The 24,168-nt window shown below is 36.4% G+C and overlaps 1 protein-coding gene across 3 annotated transcripts in view; it reads left to right on the top strand.

The window, feature by feature from the left end:
- Positions 1-23,752, top strand: part of Carf (calcium responsive transcription factor) — a 56,647-nt gene extending 32,895 nt beyond the window's left edge. For 2 of the 3 annotated variants that reach the window (XM_029564654.1, XM_029564655.1), the window contains 9 exons: positions 1,732-1,956; positions 2,345-2,465; positions 7,366-7,509; positions 9,299-9,532; positions 12,957-13,119; positions 15,193-15,256; positions 17,343-17,470; positions 17,821-18,187; positions 20,533-23,752. In XM_029564654.1, the coding sequence (XP_029420514.1) occupies positions 1,732-1,956; positions 2,345-2,465; positions 7,366-7,509; positions 9,299-9,532; positions 12,957-13,119; positions 15,193-15,256; positions 17,343-17,470; positions 17,821-18,187; positions 20,533-20,651 (1,565 nt within the window). In that variant the 3' untranslated portion in view covers positions 20,652-23,752. The remainder of the gene's footprint in view (positions 1-1,731; positions 1,957-2,344; positions 2,466-7,365; positions 7,510-9,298; positions 9,533-12,956; positions 13,120-15,192; positions 15,257-17,342; positions 17,471-17,820; positions 18,188-20,532) is intronic. The other variant, XM_017798764.2, reaches the window with a different exon arrangement.
- The last annotated feature ends 416 nt before the right edge of the window (positions 23,753-24,168 follow it).

Raw genomic sequence — 24,168 nt, forward strand, 5'->3', positions numbered from 1 at the left:
TTTTTTTTGGTCTTTTTGAGACAAGGTCTCCCTATAACTCCAACTGGCCTGGAACTCACGATGTAGACCAGGCTGGCCTCGAACTCACAGAGATCCACCTGCCTCTGCCCTCCTGAGTGCTGGGATTAAAGGCATGTGCCACCATGCCTGGCTTTTAAAATGTTTTTATGTATATGAATGTTTTGCCTGTACATATGTAAGTGTACCACATGAGTACCTGGTGTCTGAAGGCCAGAAGAGGGCCTTCTCCATAGAACTGGAGTTAAAGACAGGTATGAGCCACCATATGGGTGCTGGGAGTCGAACCATGTTCCTCCACAAGAGTAATAAGTTCTCTTAACTGCTAAGCCATCTCTCCAGCCCCATCACCTGTTTTTTAAAAATATTTTTAATATTGTTGAACATTTTAATTTTTCCAATCTGAAGAATGGGATATTTTTGTTCGTTTATTTTTGTTGGTTTTTTTTTTTTTTTTTTGAGACAAGGTTTCACTGTGCAGCCTTGCTTGCTTTGGAACTTGCTCAGGCTGGCCTGAAGCTCACAGAGATCCACCTACCTCTCCCTCAGCTAGTGCTTGGATAAAAGGTATGTACAACTATGCTGGCCATGAAATTTTTTTTTTTTACTGTTATTTTAATTTAAATTTCCTTGACTGTTAGTGACAGTAAACATCTTTTCACTTGTTCATTTACTATCATTTATTTTTTAATTTCCAAGTCACAGCCTTCAACCAGTTTTGGATTTTTTGTTTGTTTGTTTGAGACAGGGTCTCACTGTGTAGCCCCAGCTGGTCTGGAATTTACCATGTAAATCAGGCTGGCCTCAGACTCATAGGGAACCACTTGCCTCTGCCTCCTGAGTATTGGGATTAAGGCACGTGCCACCACGCCTGGCTCTGCACCCCATTTAAAAAAATATTTTATTTATTATTATTTTTATTTTATGAGTATGCGTGTATTGCCTGCATGTAGGTAAGTGCACCGGTGTCATGCAATGCCAACGGAGGACCGAAGAGGCTGTCAGATCCCCTGGAACTGGAGTTATGGACAGTTGTTAGCTCCCATGTGGGTGCTGGAATTGAACCCAGGTCTTCTGCAAGAACAGTCGGTGTTCTTAACCACTGACCAATCTCTCTAGCCCTGCACCCCATTTTATATTTGGTTGTTTTATTATTGTCTTTAAGTTTTAAAAAGGATTTCTGTTTTTTTATTATTCTCAAAGTAATTCTCAGTTCTATTATAATTATAATAAAATTCTATTTCTCAACCTGTTGTTTTTCTTCTACTATTATTTATGGTATTCTTTAAACAAAAGTCTTAAATTTTTTTTTTTTTTCAGAGCTGAGGACCAAACCCAGGGCCTTGTGCTTGTTAGGCAAGCACTCTACCACTGAGCTAAATCCCCAACCCCTAAAAGTCTTAAATTTTAATGTCAACTTTATCAACATTTTTTACTCATGATTGGAAAATTTTATTTGCTATATTAAAAGTTTGCTGTGTCCTGCAAGTAGAATGTTCAACTCTTCCACTGCATGGTTTTCACATCTATTTATTTGCATTAGCTACTGTGATGTAACAAATTATTTCAACTCAAAGACTGAGAACTACAAACATTGACTATCTCAGAGTTTCTGAGGACCAGAAATCCAAGTGCTGATTAACAAGATGGCTTTGCCTTGGGTTCTCTCACAGACTGAAGTCACTGTGTTGACTGCAGTTGCATTCGTCTTAGGCCTTCTTGGGAGAAGAGCGGCTCCAATCTCGTGGGTATGGTGGTCAGCAGGCCTTATACCTTGCTATGTTGGGCCTTTGTATACTCCTTCACTACATGGCAACTTACATCACCAAGAGACAGCAACCCAAGCAAGAGCAAGAAAGTACCCAAGATGGAAGTTATTCTTTTATAACCAGTTATCAAAAAAACCCATCTTGTCACTTCTGCCATATTTACTAAGAAGTAAGTTGATAAATACAGCCATGCTCAAGGGGAGCAGATTGCACAAGGAATGCTAAGTAAAAGGGGTTACTGGTGCCATCTTCAGAGGCTGTTTACCATGTTATTCTAACGAGTCAAATAGAAGTAGGAAATTAAGTAATTTTAAAAAGGAAATAAGATTTTAAATAGTATAACTATTAACCAAATGTAACATTTGCTAATTTATACTAGTGTTTACATTTAGTAAATTCATGTGTATGCATTATAGTAAGACATGCTGTTTTCTTTCCGTAAACTTCTGTATTAATGTTATAGACTTTGAAATTGCTATCACCAAGTTTTTTAATCTGTCTAGATATATAGATACTTGAATTATGATCATTAGGGTGTTTTTTTTTTTGATTCATAGGGAGTCGAGCTGTAGTAATGGAGTGTCAGTATGGGCCCAGGAGAAAAGGATTCCAGTTAAAAAAGATCAGTGAACAAGAAAGTAGATCTTGTCACTTCTACAAAGCTACTTGTCCAGCCAGGTAAGCTTTATTTCTTTTACTTTTTTTTTTTTTTTTTTTTTTTTTTTTTTTTTTTTGAAACAGGGTCTCCCTGTAGCCCCAGCTAGCCTAGAACTCACTATGTAGACCGGCTAGCCTTGAACTCACAGTGATCCACTTGCCTCTGCTTCCTGAGTGCTAGGATTAAAGGTGTGTGCTACACACCTGGCTAAATTCTTATTTTTGAATAGCAAATAGGAGCATTTTTATTAAGTTTAAACAGTTCAAAATATACAGTAAATTATTTTATTCTCTCACTTCTCTTCCCTATGTCCCTTATTAGGATCACAACTCTTAACAGTTTCTTGAATCATCTTACAAAGATACTTTGTGTGTGAAAAAGTACATACACACACACACGCATCTTCTTATAACCCATAAAGGTGTCAGTAAAGCCCATTAATATTTTCTTTCCTCAGAATTAAGTAATAGCACTCCCTCTTTGACCATATTCAGATGCCTTGCTTCATCTCCAGTCTCACCCTGCCCCATCTTCATGTCCTCTGTTTCTACTTGTCTTTTTAAAAAGACCTATTGTGTCTAACCTGTGTTTCCCAAGTACTCTTGGGTGTGTACCTATCCTTTGGAGTCTGGTCAACCTATCATACATCACACCAGTAAAGAAAACTGATTCTTAGCTGCTGCATCTAGAGATGAACACTTTTAAATATTGTATTTATTATTTTTATATTTTATGTGTACGAGTGTATTGCCTGCATGTATGTGAGTGTGCCTATGTTGTGCAATGCTGCGGAGGTCAGAAGAGGGCTTCAGATTCCCCTGGAACTGGAGTTAAGGACAGTTTTTGCTGCCATGTGGGTGCTGGGAATCGAGCCCGGGTCCTCTGTAAGAGCAGTCAGCGCTCTTAACTGCTGAGCCATCTCTCCAGCCCCAATTTATTCTTAATCTTAAAGCCTATGGTGTTAAAAATATTACTGCACAGATATCATTTTACATACTAGTGTGAATAGAATGACATACACCATTGTATACTCTGCTTTTTTTATTCCTAGTACATCTCTAAACTAACTCCATATAGGTTTATGAGTATTCTTTAAGTAGTTATATATTTAATTTGTGAGCATAATATTGAATTAATCCTCTACTGAAAGATATATAAGCTATGAAAAAATTGTTGTTTTAATATTTTATTTATTATTTTTATTTTATGTGTATGAGTATATTGCTTGCATGAATGCACTCATGTTGTACAATGCCCACAGAGGTCAGATGAGGATGTCGGATCCCCTGGAACTGAAGTAACAGACAGTTGTTAGCTGTCATGTGGGTGCTAGAACCAAACCAGGTCCTCTCTAAGAACAGCCAGCCAGTGCTTTTAACTGCAGAGTCATCTCTCCAGGCCCATGGGTTTTTTGTTGTTTTTTGTTTTTTTTTAAACTAGGATCTCATGTCACCCAGTGTGGCCTTAAGTTCATTATGTAGCCAGGGATAGCCTTGAATTCCTTATCCTCCTGCTGCCGCCTCCTTAGTGCTAGGATTGCAGATGTGCAATAAAATGCCTGATGACAAAAAATTATATTCAAAACTACAATTATAGCATTGTACACTTATGCAAGCTTATTAATAGGATAAATACCTAGAATGATGATTAGTAGGGAAAAAGTTATATACTTTTTTCTTCTGTATATGAATATATTACCTGTATGTATGTTAGTGCACTTGTGTGGAGGCCAGAAGAAGCTGTTGGTAACTGGAGTTAAGATGGTTGCTAGCTGCCTTGTAGGTGCTGGGAATGGAGCCCAGGTCCTCTGCAAGAGCAGCCAGTGCTTTTAACCGCTGAACTATCTCTCCAGCCCCAAGTTATGTACTTTTTAAATGTTGAAAAAATAATGAAAATTTGCTTTTTTAAAAGAGATTTTACCAGTTTACATTCACACCAACAATTTATAAAAACCAATAGTAATTTTTTTTTTTTTTTTGTCTTTTTGAGACAGGGTCTCCCTGTAGCTCCAGCTGTCCCGGAACTCACTATGTAGACGAGGCTGGCCTCCAACTCACAAAGATCCGCCTGCCTCTGCCTCCCAAGTGCTGGGATTAAAGGCCTGTGCCACCATGCCTGGCTTCCAATAGTAATTTTTAGGTAGGAGGACTAAGTGGTTGTAATTGCTCTGGGTAAGAATAAAAAATGTGAACCAATGAAATATTTTCTTAATGTTCTGTACTAATACTCTTTTAGACTGTGAAAATATTCAAAATTATTAGTAAATTGAAAAAATATAAAGGTGTTATAAACTGGAGATGGGAAGTAACTCAGTGACACAGTGCTTGCCTAGCATGCACAAAGTCCTAAGGGTCAGTTCCCAGCATGTCAGACAAAAAAAAAGTAGTATGAGCTGAAGAGGTGACTCATGCCTATAGTCCCATCTGTTTGGAAGGTTAAGGTGGGAGGATCATTTGAACCCAGAAGTTCTAGTTCAATCTGAGCAACAAGGACCCTGTGTCAAACAAAACAAAGATAATATGTTATGGTTGGACTTAAAATACAATTGAAACATTGTATTTTAGCATCATACATATCATAAACTTTAGGATTCTCATGTATTAAAAGGCTGGCAGGGAGACACACACCTAAAATCCCAACACGCAGGAGGTAGAGACACAAAGATTTGGGAGTTTGAGGCCAGCCTCAGATGCTTAGTAAATTAGAGGCTGGCTTGGGCTTCATGAGACCCCCCTCTCAAAACAACAAAACCACAACAGAAGAAACTTTAAAAGCCTGTTCAGAGGCTTTTCACATTGAATTTGGGAATGTTTACATTAGGGTTATCTAAATCTGAACATGAGACAAACTTTCAACTGCTTTCTAAATATAAGCAAGATAAAATGTTTCATCTCCTGTGGCAGAAAACCTCTATATATTAATAAATAAGGCAGCAGGATGACTCGGTTGATAATGGCACTTGCTACCAAGCCTAATGACTTGAGTTTGATCCCTAAGTTGTCTTCTGACCTAAACATACATAAACAGATATAATTTTATTTTCCATAATTTTATAAGTATGTTCTAGTTTGGGCTCTGTTTTATTTGAGACAGTTTTGTTATGTAGTCCAGGCTACCCTCAAACTTGCTATCCTCCTCCCCAGCTTTACAATTGCAAAGATTATGGGTATGTGACACTGTACCTGGTTAGAAGCACTTTGAATATTTTTTTTCTGTGTCCCAAAACCATTATGAGTGCTATAGAAGGGAGGAAGACCAAAAGAAGAATAAGATTTTACTTAATCCCAGGCTATTCAAAATATAGAGTAGACCTGAAATAGAACTACTGCTGAACATGAAAGTATAGTATATAGTATGAAATGTGTAGGTTAGCTACTTACTGTAAATATTCTGAAAGTGAACATATCCATGTTAACTAATAGCAAGAAAGAAAATTCAGTTTAACCTTTGTGCTAGGGCTGGAGAGATGGCTCAGTAGTTAAGGACATGAACTGTACTTGCAGAAGACCAGAGATGGGTTCCCAGCACCCACAAAATGTGGCTCACAGCTGCTTGTAACTCCAGCTCCAGGATATCCAAAGCCCTTTTCTGGCCTCCTTGGGCACCTACACACACATGGCATATTCACACACATACACAGACACTCACATGCACATACATCTAAATAAAAATAAAATAAATATTAAAAAAATAATGTAGGGTCGGGCTTGGTGGTGCACACCTTTAATCCCAGCACTTGGGAGGCAGAGGCAGGCAGATCTCTGTGAGTTCAAGGCCAGCCTGGTCTGCATAGTGAGGTCCAGGACAGCTGGGGCTACAGGGAGACCCTGCTTCAAAAAGACCAAAAAAAAAAGTAAAAAAATAATGTATATGGTGACTTTGAGTACACAGAGGGGTGATGTTAGAGTCTGGGAGAACCATATAATTAAAGATACGAAACAATATGATATTAGAAGAAGATGGGAAATTGAGAAGATGAACTACAAAGTAAAAGAAGTTTCACATTTGAAGTAGTAGTAAGATTAGTTTAGAATCTTTATGGGATGGGCTGGCGAGATGGTTCAGTGGGTGAAGACTCCTGCTGCCAAGCCTGGTAACCTGAGTTGGATTCCAGGACCCATGTTGATTTTTGACCTCCACACATGCACTGTGCCATGTGTGTACCCTCCCCCATACAGACATGAAAATTTAAATTAAAATTTAATAAAAATACTTAAGAATCTCATGAGATGTATGGAATGCTGTCAAGAAATTTGTGCTTGATTAGAAATACAGGCAGATTCTCCAACAGAGGGATATGTGAAGAGTTACTGTGTCATTAAACCATCAAATGAATTTAAATAATGAAAAAGGAAAGAAGCCTGGAAAAAGTTTGTTAACATAACCCAGATATGAGGTAATTATGGCTTCCAGAAGAATAAAGAGACAAATTTATAAAAATTTTTGAGTCAAGTATGGTGGTGCACTTGGAAGGCAGAAGCAGTGGGATCTCTGTGAACTTAAGGTCAGCTTGTTCTACATAGTAAGTCCAAGACCAGCGAGGGCTACTACAGGGAGACCCTGTCTCAAAACAACCAAAAATATTACCTATATTTAAATATTTATACTCAATTCATGATTAATGTTGATTTTCTAAATATTATGTACTTCATATGACATCTTTCATAAGCCTCTGAATAAAAAAAATATTCTCCCAACTTTTATGCTTAAACTTTTTGAGATGGGGTCTCCCTGTAACCCCAGCTGGCTTGGAACTCACTATGTAGACCAGGCTGGCCTTGAACTCACAGAGATCCACCTGCCTCTGCCTCCCAAGTGCTGGGATTAAAGGCCGGTGCTACCATGCCTGGCTTATGCTTGATTGATGTTATATTTTTCTTGACATTATAATAAACAATTTCTTCTTTATCTTGTATGAAGGATTTACATAAAAAAGGTACAGAAGTTTCCTGAATATAGAGTACCTACAGACCCCAAAATTGACAAGAAAATAATCAGAATGGAACAGGAGAAAGCTTTTAACATGCTAAAGAAGAACTTGGTGGATGCTGGTGGTGTTCTTTGGTATGGCTTTATCTAATTCTTTTATTTTATGATCAGCATCATTTGCAAGGATTCTTATTTTTTTGGTTTTTTGAAACAGGATCTCCCTGTATCCACCAGCAGGCCTGGAACTCATTATGTAGACCACACTGGCCTTGATCTCGCAGAGATCTGCCTGCCTTTGCCTTCTCAGAGTTGGGACTAAAGGTGTGTGGCCACCCTGCCCGGCTAAGGACTTTTATTTTAAGAGAAATTATATTTTTTAATTATCTCATTAGCAAATGGTTTTATATTAAATATCTCACTCGTATTAAACTTGTTTGCTGTTGTGTATGCTAGTGACTTTATTACCTAAAGATTGAAGATAATTCTAATCAAAGAATTATACCATACATCTTTGATTACTATGAAAGCCATAAATAAATTCTAAGCCCTAAATAAAATTCCATTTTATGCTTCATGTTTCAAATAGGAAGAACTATTATATTTCTTACTTACTTTCCACTATGTGTTAGTCACAGTAAAGAATTTATTACTGTACAATAAGCAAAATAGTTTTTATGATCTCTAATAAAAAAACTTTTCCATATAAAAATTCATGGTGTCAGCTGGGCGTGGTGGTGCACACCTGTAGTCCTAGCACTTGGGAGGCAGAGGCAGGCAGATCTCTTTGAGTTCAAGGCCAGCCTGCTCTACATAGTGAGTTCCAGGACAGCTGGGGATACATGGAAACCCTGCTTCAAAAAGACAAAGAAAAAAAAAATTAATGATGTCAGTAATTAGATCCCTCAATTTTGAAAACTTCTGTACTGTATAATTTTTAATCAAGTTCTGTTTTGTTTTCTATTAGTTTTAAGAAGTACAGGAGGCCTGTAAGATGGCTCAATGGTTAAAGGTACTTGCCACCAAGCCTCAGGACTTAATTTCAATTCCCACGGCCCACATGATGGATGAAAAGAACTGACTCCAGCATGTTGTCATCTGGCCTCCACAAACATGCTGTGGCATACACACACACACACACACACACACACACACACACACACACACAATAAATGTAAACATTTTTAAAGAAGTACAGGGCAGGGTATGTATCTCAGTAGTAGAGCATTTGCCTAGCCAAATGCAAGGCCCAAGGTTCATTACTCAGCACCACACACACGGTTTGTATAAAATATTAATAAAATAGTTCCCCATCAGATTGATTTCCCTAGCATCTGTTTCTTGTACTGTGTCCAAGAGACATGTTTTCACATTTCAGTTGATTCTCTTGCTCACTAGGCCAACAGGATCAGGGAATGCTCTAGAGGCAGTCTTTTGAACTTCTGTGAAGGAACAATCTCCCATGCAGCTCAATTTTAGCAGGCTCCGAATTGTAATCTACCCTGGATGGAAGGTGGTATGCACATCATGGTAGCGTAATAGAGGACTAGTGTTTGATGAACAGGAAATACACAATTCAAAAGTTGATGATTTATATCATTGTGCTCTTATTTTGAAGTAAAATTTACTTATGATATTTAAAATAACATTTTTGTATATATTTAAAATCCCTGTGTGGCCCTCAACTTTAGGATCATAATGAAAGTTTACAAAGATATTTATTTGAGTACAAAGTCAATCTTAGAAGAGTTGAGCATAAGACATTTTAAATTTTGTTCCAATGCCATAATCATGGGATTATTGTCTTAAAAGATTATTTCTTCTCTTAATGAATATTAACCTAAGTAATTATGTTCCTGCCTTTGTTTAATATTATCAAAGAATTTTAGTATTTGTATTTTAATAACTGGATATTTTCTCTTATCAGGTGGTATGTACAATTACCTACACAGCAAGCTCATCAGTATCATGAGTTAGAGACTCCTTGCCTCCCTTTATCTCCTTCCCCCTTTCCAACATCTTCTCTTGAAGAAGAAGAAACTGTTGTCAGAGATGAGAATTGTGCATTGCCCTCACGTCTCCATCCTCAAGTAGCACATAAGATTCAAGAATTAGTATTGCAGGGAATAGAACAAGTGTATGCAGTAAGGAAACAGCTAAGGTACAGTAGAAGCAAAGTTTTCTTTGACACATCTTTTAAATAATACACTAAATATAATGGGCATTTTATAGGTATTTTTCAGGACATATACTATCAGAGGAATATAATTTGTTTCTTAATCTCATTCATAACATTTTTTAGCAAATGCTTAGGAAGCTTTAGTATAGTATGCTTTAATATAATATTCTAAATCATCATTTGAGACACTATGTCATTTGCATATTGGACTATTTCTTTTTATATTTTTAAAAATTATGTATATGAGTGTATTGCCTGCATGTATGTAAGTGCATCCATGTCGAGTAATGCCCAAAGAGGTGAGAAGAGGGTTTCAGATCCCCTGGAACTGGAGTTATTGATGGTTGTTAGCTGCCATGTGCATGCTGGGAATCAAACTTGGGTCCTCTACAAGAGCAGCCAGTGCTCTTTTATTTTTTTAATTAATTATTTATTTTTATTTTATGTGTATAAGTGTTTTGCCTCCATGTGTGTAAGTGCACTGTCATGAAAAGCTAATGGAGGCCAGAAGAGGGCACTGGATCCCCTGGAACTGGAGTTATAGATAGTTGTTAGCTACTATGTGGGTGCTGGAAACTAAACCCGGGTTCTATGGAAGAGCAACCAGTCCTCTTAACCACTAACCCATCTCTCCAGTTACCATAGCCAATACTCTTAACTGCTGAACTGTCTCTCTAGTTCCCACATTGGACTAGTTCTTTTTAAAAATATTTTATTATTTTTATTTTATGTGTGTAAGTATATTGCCTACATGTGTGTAAGTGCATCCGTATCATGCAATTCCTGCAGAGGTCAGAAGGCGTCGGATTCCCTGGAAGTGGAGTTACCAACAGCTGTTAGTTGCCATGTGGGTCCTGGGAATTGAACCTGGGTCCTCTGCAAGAGTAGTCAGTGTTCTTAACTACTGAGCCATCTCTCCAGCCCACACATTGGACTATTTCTAAATTCTATGAATGAATTTAATTTTCCTTTCTAGCTAGGGTTTCACATTGTAACCCAGAGTGTAATGAAAGTCATTATGAAACCCAGACTGGCCTCAAATTTGCAGCAGTTTTCCAACCTCAGCCTCCCAAGTGTTGGGGTTGTAGGTGTGAGCCACTATGTCTACAGTGAATTGAATTGCATAGTAAGTATCATTAGAGAAAAAGAAAGATCTTGTAGAATCAAAAGAAATGTTTACATTTTTTTAAAAAGAGAAAGTTGTCTGTGTGTGTGTGTGTGTGTGCCTATATGTATATATGTGCACCACATGTGTGCCTGGTTTCAAAAAGGGGCATCAGATCCAGATCTGGAGTTAAGGATGGTTGTTAGCCACAATGTGGGTGCTGAGAACCAAGCCTGGGTCCTCTGCAAGAGTAGCAAGTGCTCTTAACCACTGAGCCATTTCTCCAGACCCAGAATCAAAACTTTTTAAAAGTTTTATTTATTATTTTTATTTTATGTGTGTGTATTGCCTGCATGTAGGTAAGTGCACCCGTGTCTTGCAGTGCCCACAGAGGTCAAAAGAGGCTGTTGGATTCCCTGGGACTGGAGTTACGGACAGTTGTTAGCTGCCATGTGGGTGCTGGGATTTGAACCTGGGTCTTCTGCAAGAACAACCAGTGTTCTTAACCACTGAGCCATCTCTCCAGCGCCCAGAATCAAATTTTTTTTTTAATGTGTATGAGTGTATTGCCCGCATGTATGTGAGTGCACCTGTATTGTGCAATGCCACGGAGGTCAGAAGAGGGCTTTGGATTCTCCTGGAACTGGAGTTAAGGATGGTTCGTAGCCACCATGTGAGTGCTGAGAATCAAACCCAGGTTCTCTGCAAGAGCAGTCAGTGCCCTTACCACTGAGCCATCTCTCCATCCCCAGAACCAAAAATTTTAAAAGCTAGACTAAGGTAGTTATTTCAGAGTATTTAAAATGCAATATAAATTTTATTATAATATAATTCAATAATGAATATGATCAGAATATATTATGTATATGTATGAGATTCTAAAAAATAATAAAATATATTTTTAAAAAAGGTATTTACTATACTAATATATGATATTGTATACAATTCTGTTTATATGTTATATGTTGTTCCAATGATAATTAAACAAATTATTATCTTCTTTTGATCTTTTTGAGACATGGTCTCCCTATAGTCCCAGGTGGCCTGGAACTCACTAGATAGATGAGGCTGGCCTTGAATTCACAGCGATCCCCCTGTGTCTGCCTCCCGAGTGCTGGGATTAAAGGCAGGCACCACAACAAATTATTATCTTGAGTATCATTAAAGCTAGCCCAAAGTACAACAGATAAAATTTCATTAGACAAATAACTATCCAGATTAACTACAATAGTAATTATTATAGTAAGGCAATGTTTGTGCCATGTATTGTGCCATACATTGATATATATCATCTTACAACAGCTGAGCCTAATTGTACAGCCTGTACATACTGCTGTGATACTCTGCTCCTACTGGCTACTGTGTAGTGAAATCTGAACAACAAAATGAGTACTTCTAAGGATTACTTCTGTTTTGGATGGGGGTAAGAGGTTGAGACAGGGTCTCACTGTGGAGCACTGACTGGTCTGGAACTCACTGTGTAAACCATGCTAGCCATGAACTCATAGAAATCCACCTACCTCTGTCTCCAAGGGCTGGGATTAAAGGCATGTGCCACCATGCCCAGCCTAAGAATTACTTCTTAATTACCATGTGAACTTTCAATTAGAAGCTTTTGGACATTTGTTTTCATTGAATCTAGAACAAGGCCAAACTTAGCAAAGCCATTTACTGTTTAATAAAACTGGACCAGCATACTTATTTCAAACTATTTGAAAAGAGGTTCAGTGAGACTGAAAAATAATACAACTCTGCAGTTAGATCTGTTGTGTGTCATTCATAGAGCACATGTATAAACTGATTTATATCACAAGAATATCAAACATATCAAATTTCATGTAATATTGATGGCATTTGGAAGCAGTATAACAAGATGTTTATACATATAAGTTGGAAATAGGTTGGTGCTTTCTTATTTATTAGGTAGATGTATTACTTAGGGCAGATTTAGTTTCTGCAGTCTTCAGTTCCCTCATTTGTAAAGTAGGAATGATAATTATACCTGGTGACATGATCACGGTAATAGTTAAAGGAAATACTTGAAATGTGCAAGATTGTATCAGACATAGTAAGCACTGAAAAATGTTACTGTGCTTAAACTGAGGCTTGTGGTTCCTTTAAGTTAATTCACAAAAATGTCAAAGCTCTAATATGTGTGCTTTAAACAAATGAAAATATTACGTTTCTTTAACCTGTATGAATTCTATGCTTTAGTAAACAGGAAAAAAAAAGTGGCTAATATAAATTACTTACAGAAGCATAAGTGTACCATTACATTTTTTTATTTTATATTCTCCACAGAAAATTTGTGGAAAGAGAACTTTTCAAACCTGATGAGATACCTGAAAGACATAACTTATCTTTTTTTCCAACTGTAAATGATATAAAAAACCATATTCATGAGGTACAGAAATCCTTGAGGACTGGAGATGTGGTATATAACTCAGAGATTATTCCAGCAACGGTATGAATACAACCTCACGTCTTTGTTTTATTAGTGAATTTTCTCAGCTTCTATTAATAGTTGGCCTAATAGGGCTACCATTGGGCTATCCCAATTACTATGATATAAGAAAACAAACTAGGTATTTTTCTAAAGTATAAATTCTATGAGCTCTCAGATATAATTTGACTGAAATTTTTTAAAATTTATTTTATGTATATGAATGTATTGCCTGCATGTATGTAAGTGTACCTTTGTTGTACAATGCCCACAGAGGACAAAAGAGGGCATTAGATCCCCTGGAACTGAAGTTACAGATGGTTGTTAGCTGCCATGTGGGTCCTGGAATTCAAACCCAGGTCTTTTGCAAAATCAAACAGTGCCTTTAACCACTGAGCCATTTGAATATTTTTTATTATTCTCATAAGGGTGAAAAACAGTGGATTTCATGCCGGGCATGGTAGCACACGCCTTTAATCCCAGCACTCAGGAGGCAGGAGCATGTGGATCTCTGTGAGTTCAAGGCCAGCCTGGTCTACATAGTGAGTTCCAGGACAGCTGGGGCTACAGGAAGACCCTGTCTCAAAAAGACCAAAAAACAAACAACAACTAAAAAAAAGTGGATTTCCAAATCTGAGTATAACAGAAAAATCATTATCTTTTTCTCTACAAGAATTATTTCTTATTCAGTGTATAGGCATTGAGTATATACTGTGTATATCCCTGACCCCCAATCCCATTTAAAAATAGATGGTCAAGGTTAAGTGGTTCAGACTTGAATGCACAGTGCCAGTGTTACCTCTTTGTGCCAATTATGAATATCAAAGTTTACCTCATTCTTTAAAGTTTTTGTTTATTTTGAGACAGGGTCTCCCTATAGTCCCAGCTGGCCTGGAATTTGCAGTGTAGACCAGGCTAGATTCATTCCCACAGATCTGCTTGCCTCTGCCTCCTGATTGCTGGGATTAAAGGTGTGTGTCACCACGCTTGGCTACCTCATACTTTGATATTGGGCTTTCCCCATCAATGTTAGTAATTTCTAAGAAAATTTATTATAATTATCTAGAAATTAGTAATTATAATAGAGGCAGCAATTGTTGTATTAAAATCTGAGTAACATTAATCTTTACCTGCCTAACTTTTTACTGTCCAAATTAGGTAACTGAATAAATTTGGATTTGATGGCTGTCTTTTGTATCCAAACCCTTAATTATTTACTGTCCAAAATTCAAGAGTAAGAAGATTGGGTTAGCAGTGATACTTGCCTTCTATACTTCCTATCCAAATTCTTGATATCTGAATTCAAGGATCCCAATGTATTTGGACATTGAGACATACTTGTGCTTTGAGAATATAAGCAAGTAAAAGAGTGACTATAGAACAAAGCAAAGAATGGTATAAAAATAAAATATGGGGCTGGAGAGAGACCTCAGTCATTGAGGTGCTTGCTTGACAAACATGAGGACCTGAGTGTGATCCCCAGAACTCACATAAAAATGCTGCATGTGTTGGGACTGGAGAGGTGGCTCAGTGGTTCAGAGCACTTTACTCCTCTTCAAAGGACCCACTCGGCAACTCACAGCCATCCATAACTCCATTTCCAGAGGATCCAACACCCTCTTCTGGCCTCTGTAGGCACCAGGCACATATGTGGTGCACATGCATACATGAAAGCAAAAACACTCATACACATAAAATAAAATAAAATAAGTAAATCTTTTTTTTTTAATGCTGAATGTGGAAGCACTGGCCTCCATATGCATACACACACACACACACACACACACACACACACACACACGCACACACACACACACAAAATGGGGCTGGCAAAATGACTCAGCTGGTGAAGTCATGAGCCACCTACCTGACTTTGATTCCCCAGAACTTACATGGTAGGAGAGAACTCTGACTCCCAAAAGTTGCTCTGATCTCTACATGTGTGCCATGGCACATATGTATACACACATATATACAAAATGAATAAATAAATGTAAAAGAAAGTATCATATTTGTATATTTTAAGATAAGTGTTTTCAGATGATTTTCAATATAGTTACTTTACTTTTATTGAAACAAATGTTTCCATTTCAGCTTCAGTGGACTACAGATAGTGGGAATATTCTCAGAGAGACTGTGACAGTTACATTTGCAGAAGGTAGGTTATCTTGAAAAGTTTTATAACATAAAGATCATGCAATGTAACTGGATGTGGTAGCACATGTCTTTCTGTAATCCCAGTACTTGGGAGGCAGAGGCAGGCGGGATCTCTGTGGGTTCAAGGCCAGCCTGGTCTACATAGAGAGTTCCAGACCAGCTGGGGCTCTGCCTCCCCAGTGCTGGTATTAAAGGCGTGTGCCACCACGACCCAATATGTGAAATATTTTTTATCTTCTATTTGTTAACCTCTAAATTAACTTCATCTCTAACTTTAGCTCCTTTCAAACTCTTCATTGATCTATTTATTTTAGATGCAATTAAGTTGCTGTGCTAAGTGCTGGGAATAGAAAAGAATGAATTAGTTTCCTACTTAATGGATATTATGAAAAGTGTCATACAGGAGTTGTTCAATTATGTAAAAACTATGATAGAGACATAAGAAAGATGAGGGAATGGGAGAATTATGCTTGAAAATGTTGCTTTTTTAAACGAGAACTGAAGTGAGTTTTTTTTTAAATTTTTAAATTTTTATTATTTTTATTTTATGTGTATGAGTGTATTGCGTGCGTGTGTGTGAGTGCACCTATGTCATGCAGTGCCGCAGAGGTCAGAAGAGGGCATCAGATTCCCCTGGAACTGGAGTTAAGGACAGTTTGTAGCCGCCATGTGGGTGCAGGGAATCAAACCCGGGTCCTCTGCAAGAGCAGTCAGTGCTCTTAACTGCTGAGCCATCTCTCCAGCCTGAAGTGGGATTTTCTAATCAAAGGAATGGCATGTGTGAAAGGCAAGCAAAATGAATTTGTCTTGTTTAAGAAAGTTAAGAAGGCTGATATGGGTTTAGTATAGAAAATGCTTGGAATTAAAACTGGATTAACAAAACAATTCTAAGAGACCACTTTACTGCACCAAGGAAAAAGATGATAGTGGTTTAGGCTGCAGTTGGTGATATATGTTGTAATAGTAGACACATTTAAGAGTTTGTGAATTGAATAGATTTTCACACATCTAGAGAAGTTTATGTGTCATCCCTAGCATTATAACATAGGGAATGTACTAGAAAAAAAAAAATCCTACATTCCATTCCGGATCTGCTGAATTACAATTCTTAGGTAGGCAAGATGGCTCAGTAGATAAAGGTGCTTTCTGCCAAGCCTGACAACCTGAATAAAACTCATGGAGGTTAAGGGCTGGAGTTGTAACACAATGGTAGAGCACTTACCTAGACTACCTTGTTTTCCTCTGCAGCAAAGAAAAAGAAAGAAGGAAAGGAAGGAGGGAAGAAGAGAGGAAGGGTGGTAAAGAAATTGAGGTTGAAACTAGGAATCTATATTTTTAAAGTTCCCCTGAAGGTACTGATAATCTGTCAGGTTCTAGAACTAGTAAACTAGATACCTTGAATATTTGTTTATGGGTGTATACCATGTTTCTTTATTTCTGGTGTATTTTGGTTTTTACTTTGTTGTTTTGAGTCAGGATCTCACTCTGTTCCCAGGCTGGCTTAGAATACACTTGTGTATTTTAGGCTTGTCTCAAAGACATGTCAGGCCTGCCTCAGTGTTAGGATTAAAAGCATGAGGTACCATGCCTAGATAGTTTGGAAGATGTGTGCTTGTTTGGGGTTTTTTGTTTGTTTGAATGATTGGTTTTTGAGACAGGGTCTCACTGTGTAGCTCTAGCTGGCCCAGAACTTACTATGTAGACCATCCCAGGCTGACCTGCTCTCAGAGATCTGCTTGCTTCTGCCTTCTGAGTGCTGGGTTTGAAGATATGTACCACCACACTCAGCTGGTTGGTTGTTTTTTAGGTGATGATTTTGTTTGTTTTCAGATACAGTTATAGTGTAGCCTAGGCAAACCTTAAACTCACTCTATAGCCAAGAATTATCTTGTACTGCTGATCCTCTTCCCTCTACCTCCAGAGTTTACAGGGCTATAGGCATGTACCACCCTGTCTGGTTTATTGATGATTTTTTTTTATTAAAGTCTTTTGCAAACCTTTGACTTACCTTCTATTCTGATAGTAAAGATTGTAATATAGTTCAAAATAAAATTTTGTCTTAATAGTCTGTCTCTTGTCTGATTTAGGAAATTCACTAGGAGAATCAGTTACTACCAAAGTGGGAACAAATCAGACAGGGACTTTGTCTCCAGAGGCAGCTCACTTGCTCTCCCCACTTTCTTCATTTCAGCCCAAAATATTTACGCAACTTCAGGTAAGTACCCACTAAAATAGCTAGATCTGGGGCTCTTCTTCCTCCATGATTCTTCCTTTAGGAGTTTCAGAGAATTATTATAAAATTACAACAATGACCAGATATTTCAGTATTCGTTTTCTAATTCTTTGTCTTGATTTAAGATGATAATTCAAGTAGTATGTTTTGAAAAAGTTTGACAGAAACTATGAATGCCGTGAAATGTTATTGCACTATCTTTTCTTTTGTCCTAGTTTCTTTCTTTGTGTAATATTTGTTAATAACTATATACTTAATATTTTTGTTCTAATTTTTTGTCAAATGAATAATATAAAGTAAATCTAAATATTTTGATATAACTTTTTTTAAAGGGTTTGCAGTTACAGCCAAGACTCTCTCCTGATGGATCACCAGCTCTGATATCAGTAAATAACCATCCCTCCTCCAGTCCTTCAAGACTTCTGGATTCAGTAGGAAATGCTGTGGTGAATAATAATTCTCTGTTGCTTGGTCAAAGTCAAAGTCTTCAAACAGATACATGCCTAACTCAAAACAATAGTACTGCTTCCACCATGGGGAACCTCCCAGAACCAGTTCAAAATCTAGTTGCAATGGATCAGCTGGTGGAAGCTGAAGATGTTGAGGATACAGGGATTCTGGAAAGAAGTGTACATAGGATTCTCTTGAGAGATGAGCAGAGCATTCCAATACGAATCATAGACGGCCGCCCAGCTGTTAGTAAGTTACAGTTAATTTATGATGTTGTTTTTAGCCTTTAATAGACTATTATCAGTGCGTCATGCTATAGGGGAACAAAAGCTATCATTTCTACCCAGTGGGTTTATATATTGTATCACTCAAGCAAAATTATGAGGAGAGATTTCATTAGCTTAATGAAAGTTATTCTTGTTATATCTAATTACTTAATTGCATTGAAACGATTCATTTTTTTTTTTTATCCCAGCACTGAGGAAGCTGAGACAGGAGGATTGCAGGTTCAAGGACTGCCTGGACTACAAAGCAAGTTACTTAATTGCATTGAAACGATTCATTTTTTTTTTTTTTATCCCAGCACTGAGGAAGCTGAGACAGGAGGATTGCAGGTTCAAGGACTGCCTGGACTACAAAGCAAGTCCACACCAGCCTGGGCAACTAAGCAAGACCCTACCTCAAAATATAAAGAGGTCTAGGGATATAGAGCACTTACTACCATGCACATGAACCAGAGTTTATTCCCAGTACAAACAGGAAAGGAAGGGAGGGAGTTAGAAAGGGAGATAGAGAGGGAAATTATTCATTTCTTAATTAACCTGATTTTCTATAGAAAATCCTTGGCTATGTGAAACTAGGAAAGTTATTTTGAATGCATAAAATGTGCTAGAAGCAAATAATGTAAGGAAAGCCACTTTAATACAAATGCTATTAAAAATGGATAAATGTGCTGGGCAGCGGGGAGAGAAATGGGAGAATGGAAATAAGTAGGCAGATAAATGGTTAATATGAAGATTTCGGGTTATAAACTTAGATAGTAAGTTCTATGGAAATTTAAAGGGAGCCAATAAAACTTGAGCACATGAATTTATCTGAAGACCTTGTTTTTGCCATTCTATTTTTAAGCTACTCATTACAGTAATAAAGTTAGTTAACTCCTACTTGATTTTACCATGTTACTTTTCAAACAGCTTGTTCTGGCCTGGGCACTTCTTTAAGAAAAGATGTATGTGTATTTTGCTTTAAAGTACAAAAATCTTCACAGGAATCATTTTTAAAACATATATTTTGCTTCTATCTTAATCATTATTCTTCTTGGTAAATGAAACTGTGAGTAGCTCCTTCTAGAAAGAATTGCAGTCTTTTAAACTGATTGGAAGCATACTTTTAAGAAAATTTATCAAGAGAGCTGTCATTTGTAACTACTGAATAACTTTAATAGGTGAGGAGAAAAAGACATACATGGAAATTTATTCTCGTAACTCCATGAAACAATTATGGTATTCTCATTCTACAGAAAGGGAAACCAAGGCTCACAAGGTTAAGTAATTACCTAATGCTCATATCTATCTAGTAAGTGATTGAGGAGGTAATTAAACCCAGGTCATTCACCTTCTAAAGCTCTCTTTCCTTCTAAAATGCTTCCTCTCCCTGTTTTGTAACATAGGGAACACTAATCAAATTGCTTTAAAAGAATACCTTTTTAATCCAAATTTGTATGGTTTATCTAGTTAGATCATAATCTAAGGGGTTATTTCACCCGGATGTGAATTCTTGGAGTCATTCAAATTCATTCTTTATATAACCAGGTGTGGTAGTGCATGCCTTTAATCCCAGGCCTGGGAAGGCAAAGACAGGCGGATCGCTATATAGGCCAGCTTGCTACATAGTGAGTTCTGAGCCAGCCAAGGCTACATAATGAGACCCTATCTCAAAACAAATAACAAAATAACAACAAGGAAAAAACCCAAACTTATCTTCTATGTTTCTGACTAAACTCCTTTATGCCTGCATGTTACAAGCCTTAGATGTGTTCAGCATACTCTCTAAGCAAGTGACAGTCCTTTTAACCTATGTTTTCTAATAGCAACAGAAAAACTCATATTCTTGAGAAAGTATGATAAAGATTTGATGTTAGATATTTCATTGGCCAGTTAATGGTATATACTGCTGGTGTGCTGCCTCTACATTAATGTGATTAAAAGTACTTTGAAATCAGAATGCAAATGAAATCAGAATGTTTCAGATAAGCAAACACATAGTTCACACAATTAAGTTAGAGCTATCATTTTAAGACATGGTACTGTGTTTTTAAATATATCAACTATTTTTCTCAATTACAGCATGTCCCTTTTCTAAATGAAAGATTTTTGCTTTTATTCTAAAAAATTTTTAAGATAGTCTCATGTAGAATAGGCTGGTCTTAAACTGGATATGTAGCTGTTGAATTCATGATCTCCTCCTTTTTACCTTCCCAGCACTGGGATTATAGGTGTGCACCACCTACCTGGCTTTATATTCACATGATTTTAAAGACTTCAGTATCATAAAGAACATTAACCTGTTTAATTTTTTTATGTTTGGTTTTAAAGTTGAAGAAAATCCAGAAGATACTGTTTCCATGAACCAAGTTAAACAAGAACCCAAAGAACCAACATTGTCTATAGAAGCAAAAAAAATTTTGGACTGTAAAAAATTATCTGCTACATAAAGAATTATCTGCTACAACTCTGTAATTTCTGATGTCTTAGAAGGTGAAGATTACTAAAGCTTGACATGATGACTGGACTGGAGATTGGTTTGATAAGCAGCTTTGACTTGATACTGGCATATTTGTTGCCAATTCCATATTTTTATCTCCTTAGGAATTATTTTACTTTATATTGTATTCCTATGATCTATGATTATCTAATAAGGCCAGTATTTCAAAAGATCACCTGAAGTTATCTTCAATAATTTAGTCTGAACACAAATAGTTTTTTATCTCATCTCTGGAAATACCCGGTTTGGGTTCTTAAAAGACAAAAAGACCAACAATAAAAACAGTGTATGAGCGCATGTATGGGTGTATGTCATCAATTTTAAAGTTGTGAAAAAATTTTTAGTTAGCAGATAGGTGACAGAATCTTGTAGTCTTATCTTATTTGGAAAGATAAAGCAAAAGATTTTTCATAGTAACACAAGTTTCAAGCAGTCACATCCCTGGCAACTGCACTTGCAATTCAGCTTCTTGTAAGTTTTGTACTTTTATCTATAAATGAATAGAATACTAATGGTCATCTGATAGAAATTTAAATGTCTTGATAGGAATTGAATAATTTAGCTTGAATTAACCAGATAAGTAAAACAAATAAATATAAATTACACAGATTTTATTCAGTATTGGAGATAAAACTCTCTTTAGCAATAGAAACATGAAGAAGTTCAAAGAATTTAAAGAAGTATTGAATTCCCTGCTATTTATAGATCATTTGGGGAACTTTTGATGATAGCAAAATTTTATTAGTGTTTTGAAGATTCAGTTTTGGCTAGAAAATAATTTAAATGGTATGTACATTTTTCTATGCCAGAGTTCTCACAGAATTGATTGTATTAGGATTTATGTATTTCACGGTAAGTATACATAGTTTAAATTTTAGTTCATATTTTAAACTTTTAATGCCAGATCTGATATTTGATCATTAAATAAGTGTATTTACTTGTAATACCAAATTACTAGTAATCAGTATATTCATTATGAGCTTGTTTTCTGAAAGATTGGCCAGCTAAAAATTTCCATTGTAACTGTCAATAAATCAACCTGGTTGAGTGGTGTGCATCTGTAATCCCAACACTCAGGAAGTAGTGACTTATGAGTTTAGGTTAGCCTAAGCTATACAGTAAGACCTTATCTCAAAAGAAAGAGACAGAGAGAGGTACATCCTAAAAGATTTTGTTTTTTCTAGAGACTTATTTGTGGATATATTTTAAATTTTGTTTCTTAAAAATAAGGAGTCCAAGTGGATATTGATGTTTAATATTCAAAGCATGAACAATACAATATGGAATTTAACCTTAATACTTTATAGTCACTTTTTACTTTTCTAAGTCCAGTCTCCCATTCTCAGTTTAGTTTGTTTTAGGTACATGACATATTGCTAAATGTAAAGCACTGTTATTTTAGAAGTAGGTGGAACTCTAAAATTCTTTGCTCTTTAGATAGATTTATATCCTATTCAATATAAATTTTATTATTTATATCTTACTTATGCAAAGTTAATATCTACTTATATGTATGATTTTCAGTAAAAACTGCTTTTCCTTTTCTTAAGAACTGAAAATATTTGATGCCAGTATTTATAGAGGTAGGCTGCTAAATTTGAGTAAGTTCAACAGAACTTAGTAACCTCAGACCTGAAGTTCTCTCAGTCTGTGTGTACTTAAAAGGAGTAAGTCCAAATATATAGTTTGGAATTGTATTATAGGTATTATAATAGTCTTTTCATTTATTATCCTTTTTTTTTTTTTTGGCCTTTTTGAGACAGGATCTCCCTGTAGCCCCAGCTGTCCTGGAACTCACTATGTAGACCAGGCTGGCCTTGAACTCACAGAGATCCGTCTGCCTCTGCCTCCCCAGTGTGGGGATTAAAGGCGTGCGCCACCACACCGGGCCTCATTTATTATCCTTTTTATAGAAACTTTTTAAAAGAACTAATAGGTCTTCACTTTACAATAATGATAAAGATTTATTATTAAATATTTCACTAGTTGAATTATATTCTTTTGGAGACATTCCTGTTTGATGTTGAGCTACTAAGGAGAAATGCTTGTTAAGAAACAACTAGTCCATTTCCTGTGAGAATGAGAAACATCAGAGGATTCAAAATTTGCATTTCATCAAAAACAAACATAAAATATGTTTCTGTCACTCATTCTGTATAAATGTCTCTTCTGTTTCTATTTTTTATCATGAGGACAGAAAGTTTACATATATTGTTCCTACAAACAAAAACAAAACAGAAGACCAAACACATGAAGGAAAATTTAAATCCTTAATTGTATACTCTTGTTTTTTAGATAGAAACTGGAAGTATTAATATTTTTGTGTATTTAAATGAGTAGTTCTTCAAAAATGGTGTCTAAATGAGTTTAAAAATTCATTTGTCTTCTAAATGCATGCATACTCAACACATCAGTAGTGTTTAAAGGTGTTTAGCATCATTTTAAAACTGTGTTTACAAATTTTAAATGTTTAATTAATTTTAAACGTACTAGATCTTAAACACAAGCATTCTCCTAACAACTCTACAGCAAAGTTTGACAAATGTTCTTTTGTGTCATATATTACAAAATGTAATATCTGTAGTGATAAGTTGGACATTCAAAATAAGCAGTTAGAAATTCACAATTACAGCCCAGTTTGTTTCTTCATTGTAGTTTTCCTGTTCCAGACCTCCACGTGAAGTTTGCATATACAGCAGTAAGTTATAGATAAAAGAGCCATGATAGACTTTTCCCTCAGTAGTAATTTTCTGTGTAAGCAGTTAGCATACTTAAAAAGCTTTAACTCTATATGCAAGATAAATGTTTCCTAAGCATCACAAAAGTAATAGGAAACATAAGTTTTGGGATCCGGTCCTTTACTGAAGTTTCTAATTTTGAGACCTTTCATCTTGTATTTCATCTTCTTTATATCCTGTCAAAATATATACTTAATCATGTAGGTATGAGATATTGTTTACTTTATGCTAGGTTTATAAAGAGATTTAAAATGTGTGTGTATATACTGTAACTTAATATACAGTGTTCTTATAATGTAATTTTTTCATTAAAAAATTCTGGTTTTTTTTTTCTTACATTTAGTTTTTGGTGTGTGTGTGTGTGTGTGTGTGTGTGTGTGTGTGTGTGTGTATTACTTGCATGTAGGTAAGTGCACCCATGTCATAAAATGCCCAAGGAGGTCAGAAAGAGGGTATTGGATCCCCTGGAATTGGAGTTATGGATGGTTGTTTGCCACCTTGTGGGTGCTGGGAATCGAACCCGAGCCCTGTGCAAGAGCAGTCAGTACTGTTAACCACTGAGCCATCTCTCCAGCCCCTAAATGTTAATTTTTAAAAAAATACCTTTCTGGATACATGGCCATAAAGGAAAAGAAACAACCTGAAAGGGGGACAGTAGGGAACAAATGTTACCTGAGGGAGTTGGAAAAACTGGGAGTAATCCACAGGGAGGAGAGGAGGGAGGGACAT

This window comes from Nannospalax galili, unplaced genomic scaffold (assembly GCF_000622305.1).
Source record: "Nannospalax galili isolate Female #2095 unplaced genomic scaffold, S.galili_v1.0 scaffold637, whole genome shotgun sequence".
NCBI lineage: Eukaryota > Metazoa > Chordata > Mammalia > Rodentia > Spalacidae > Nannospalax > Nannospalax galili.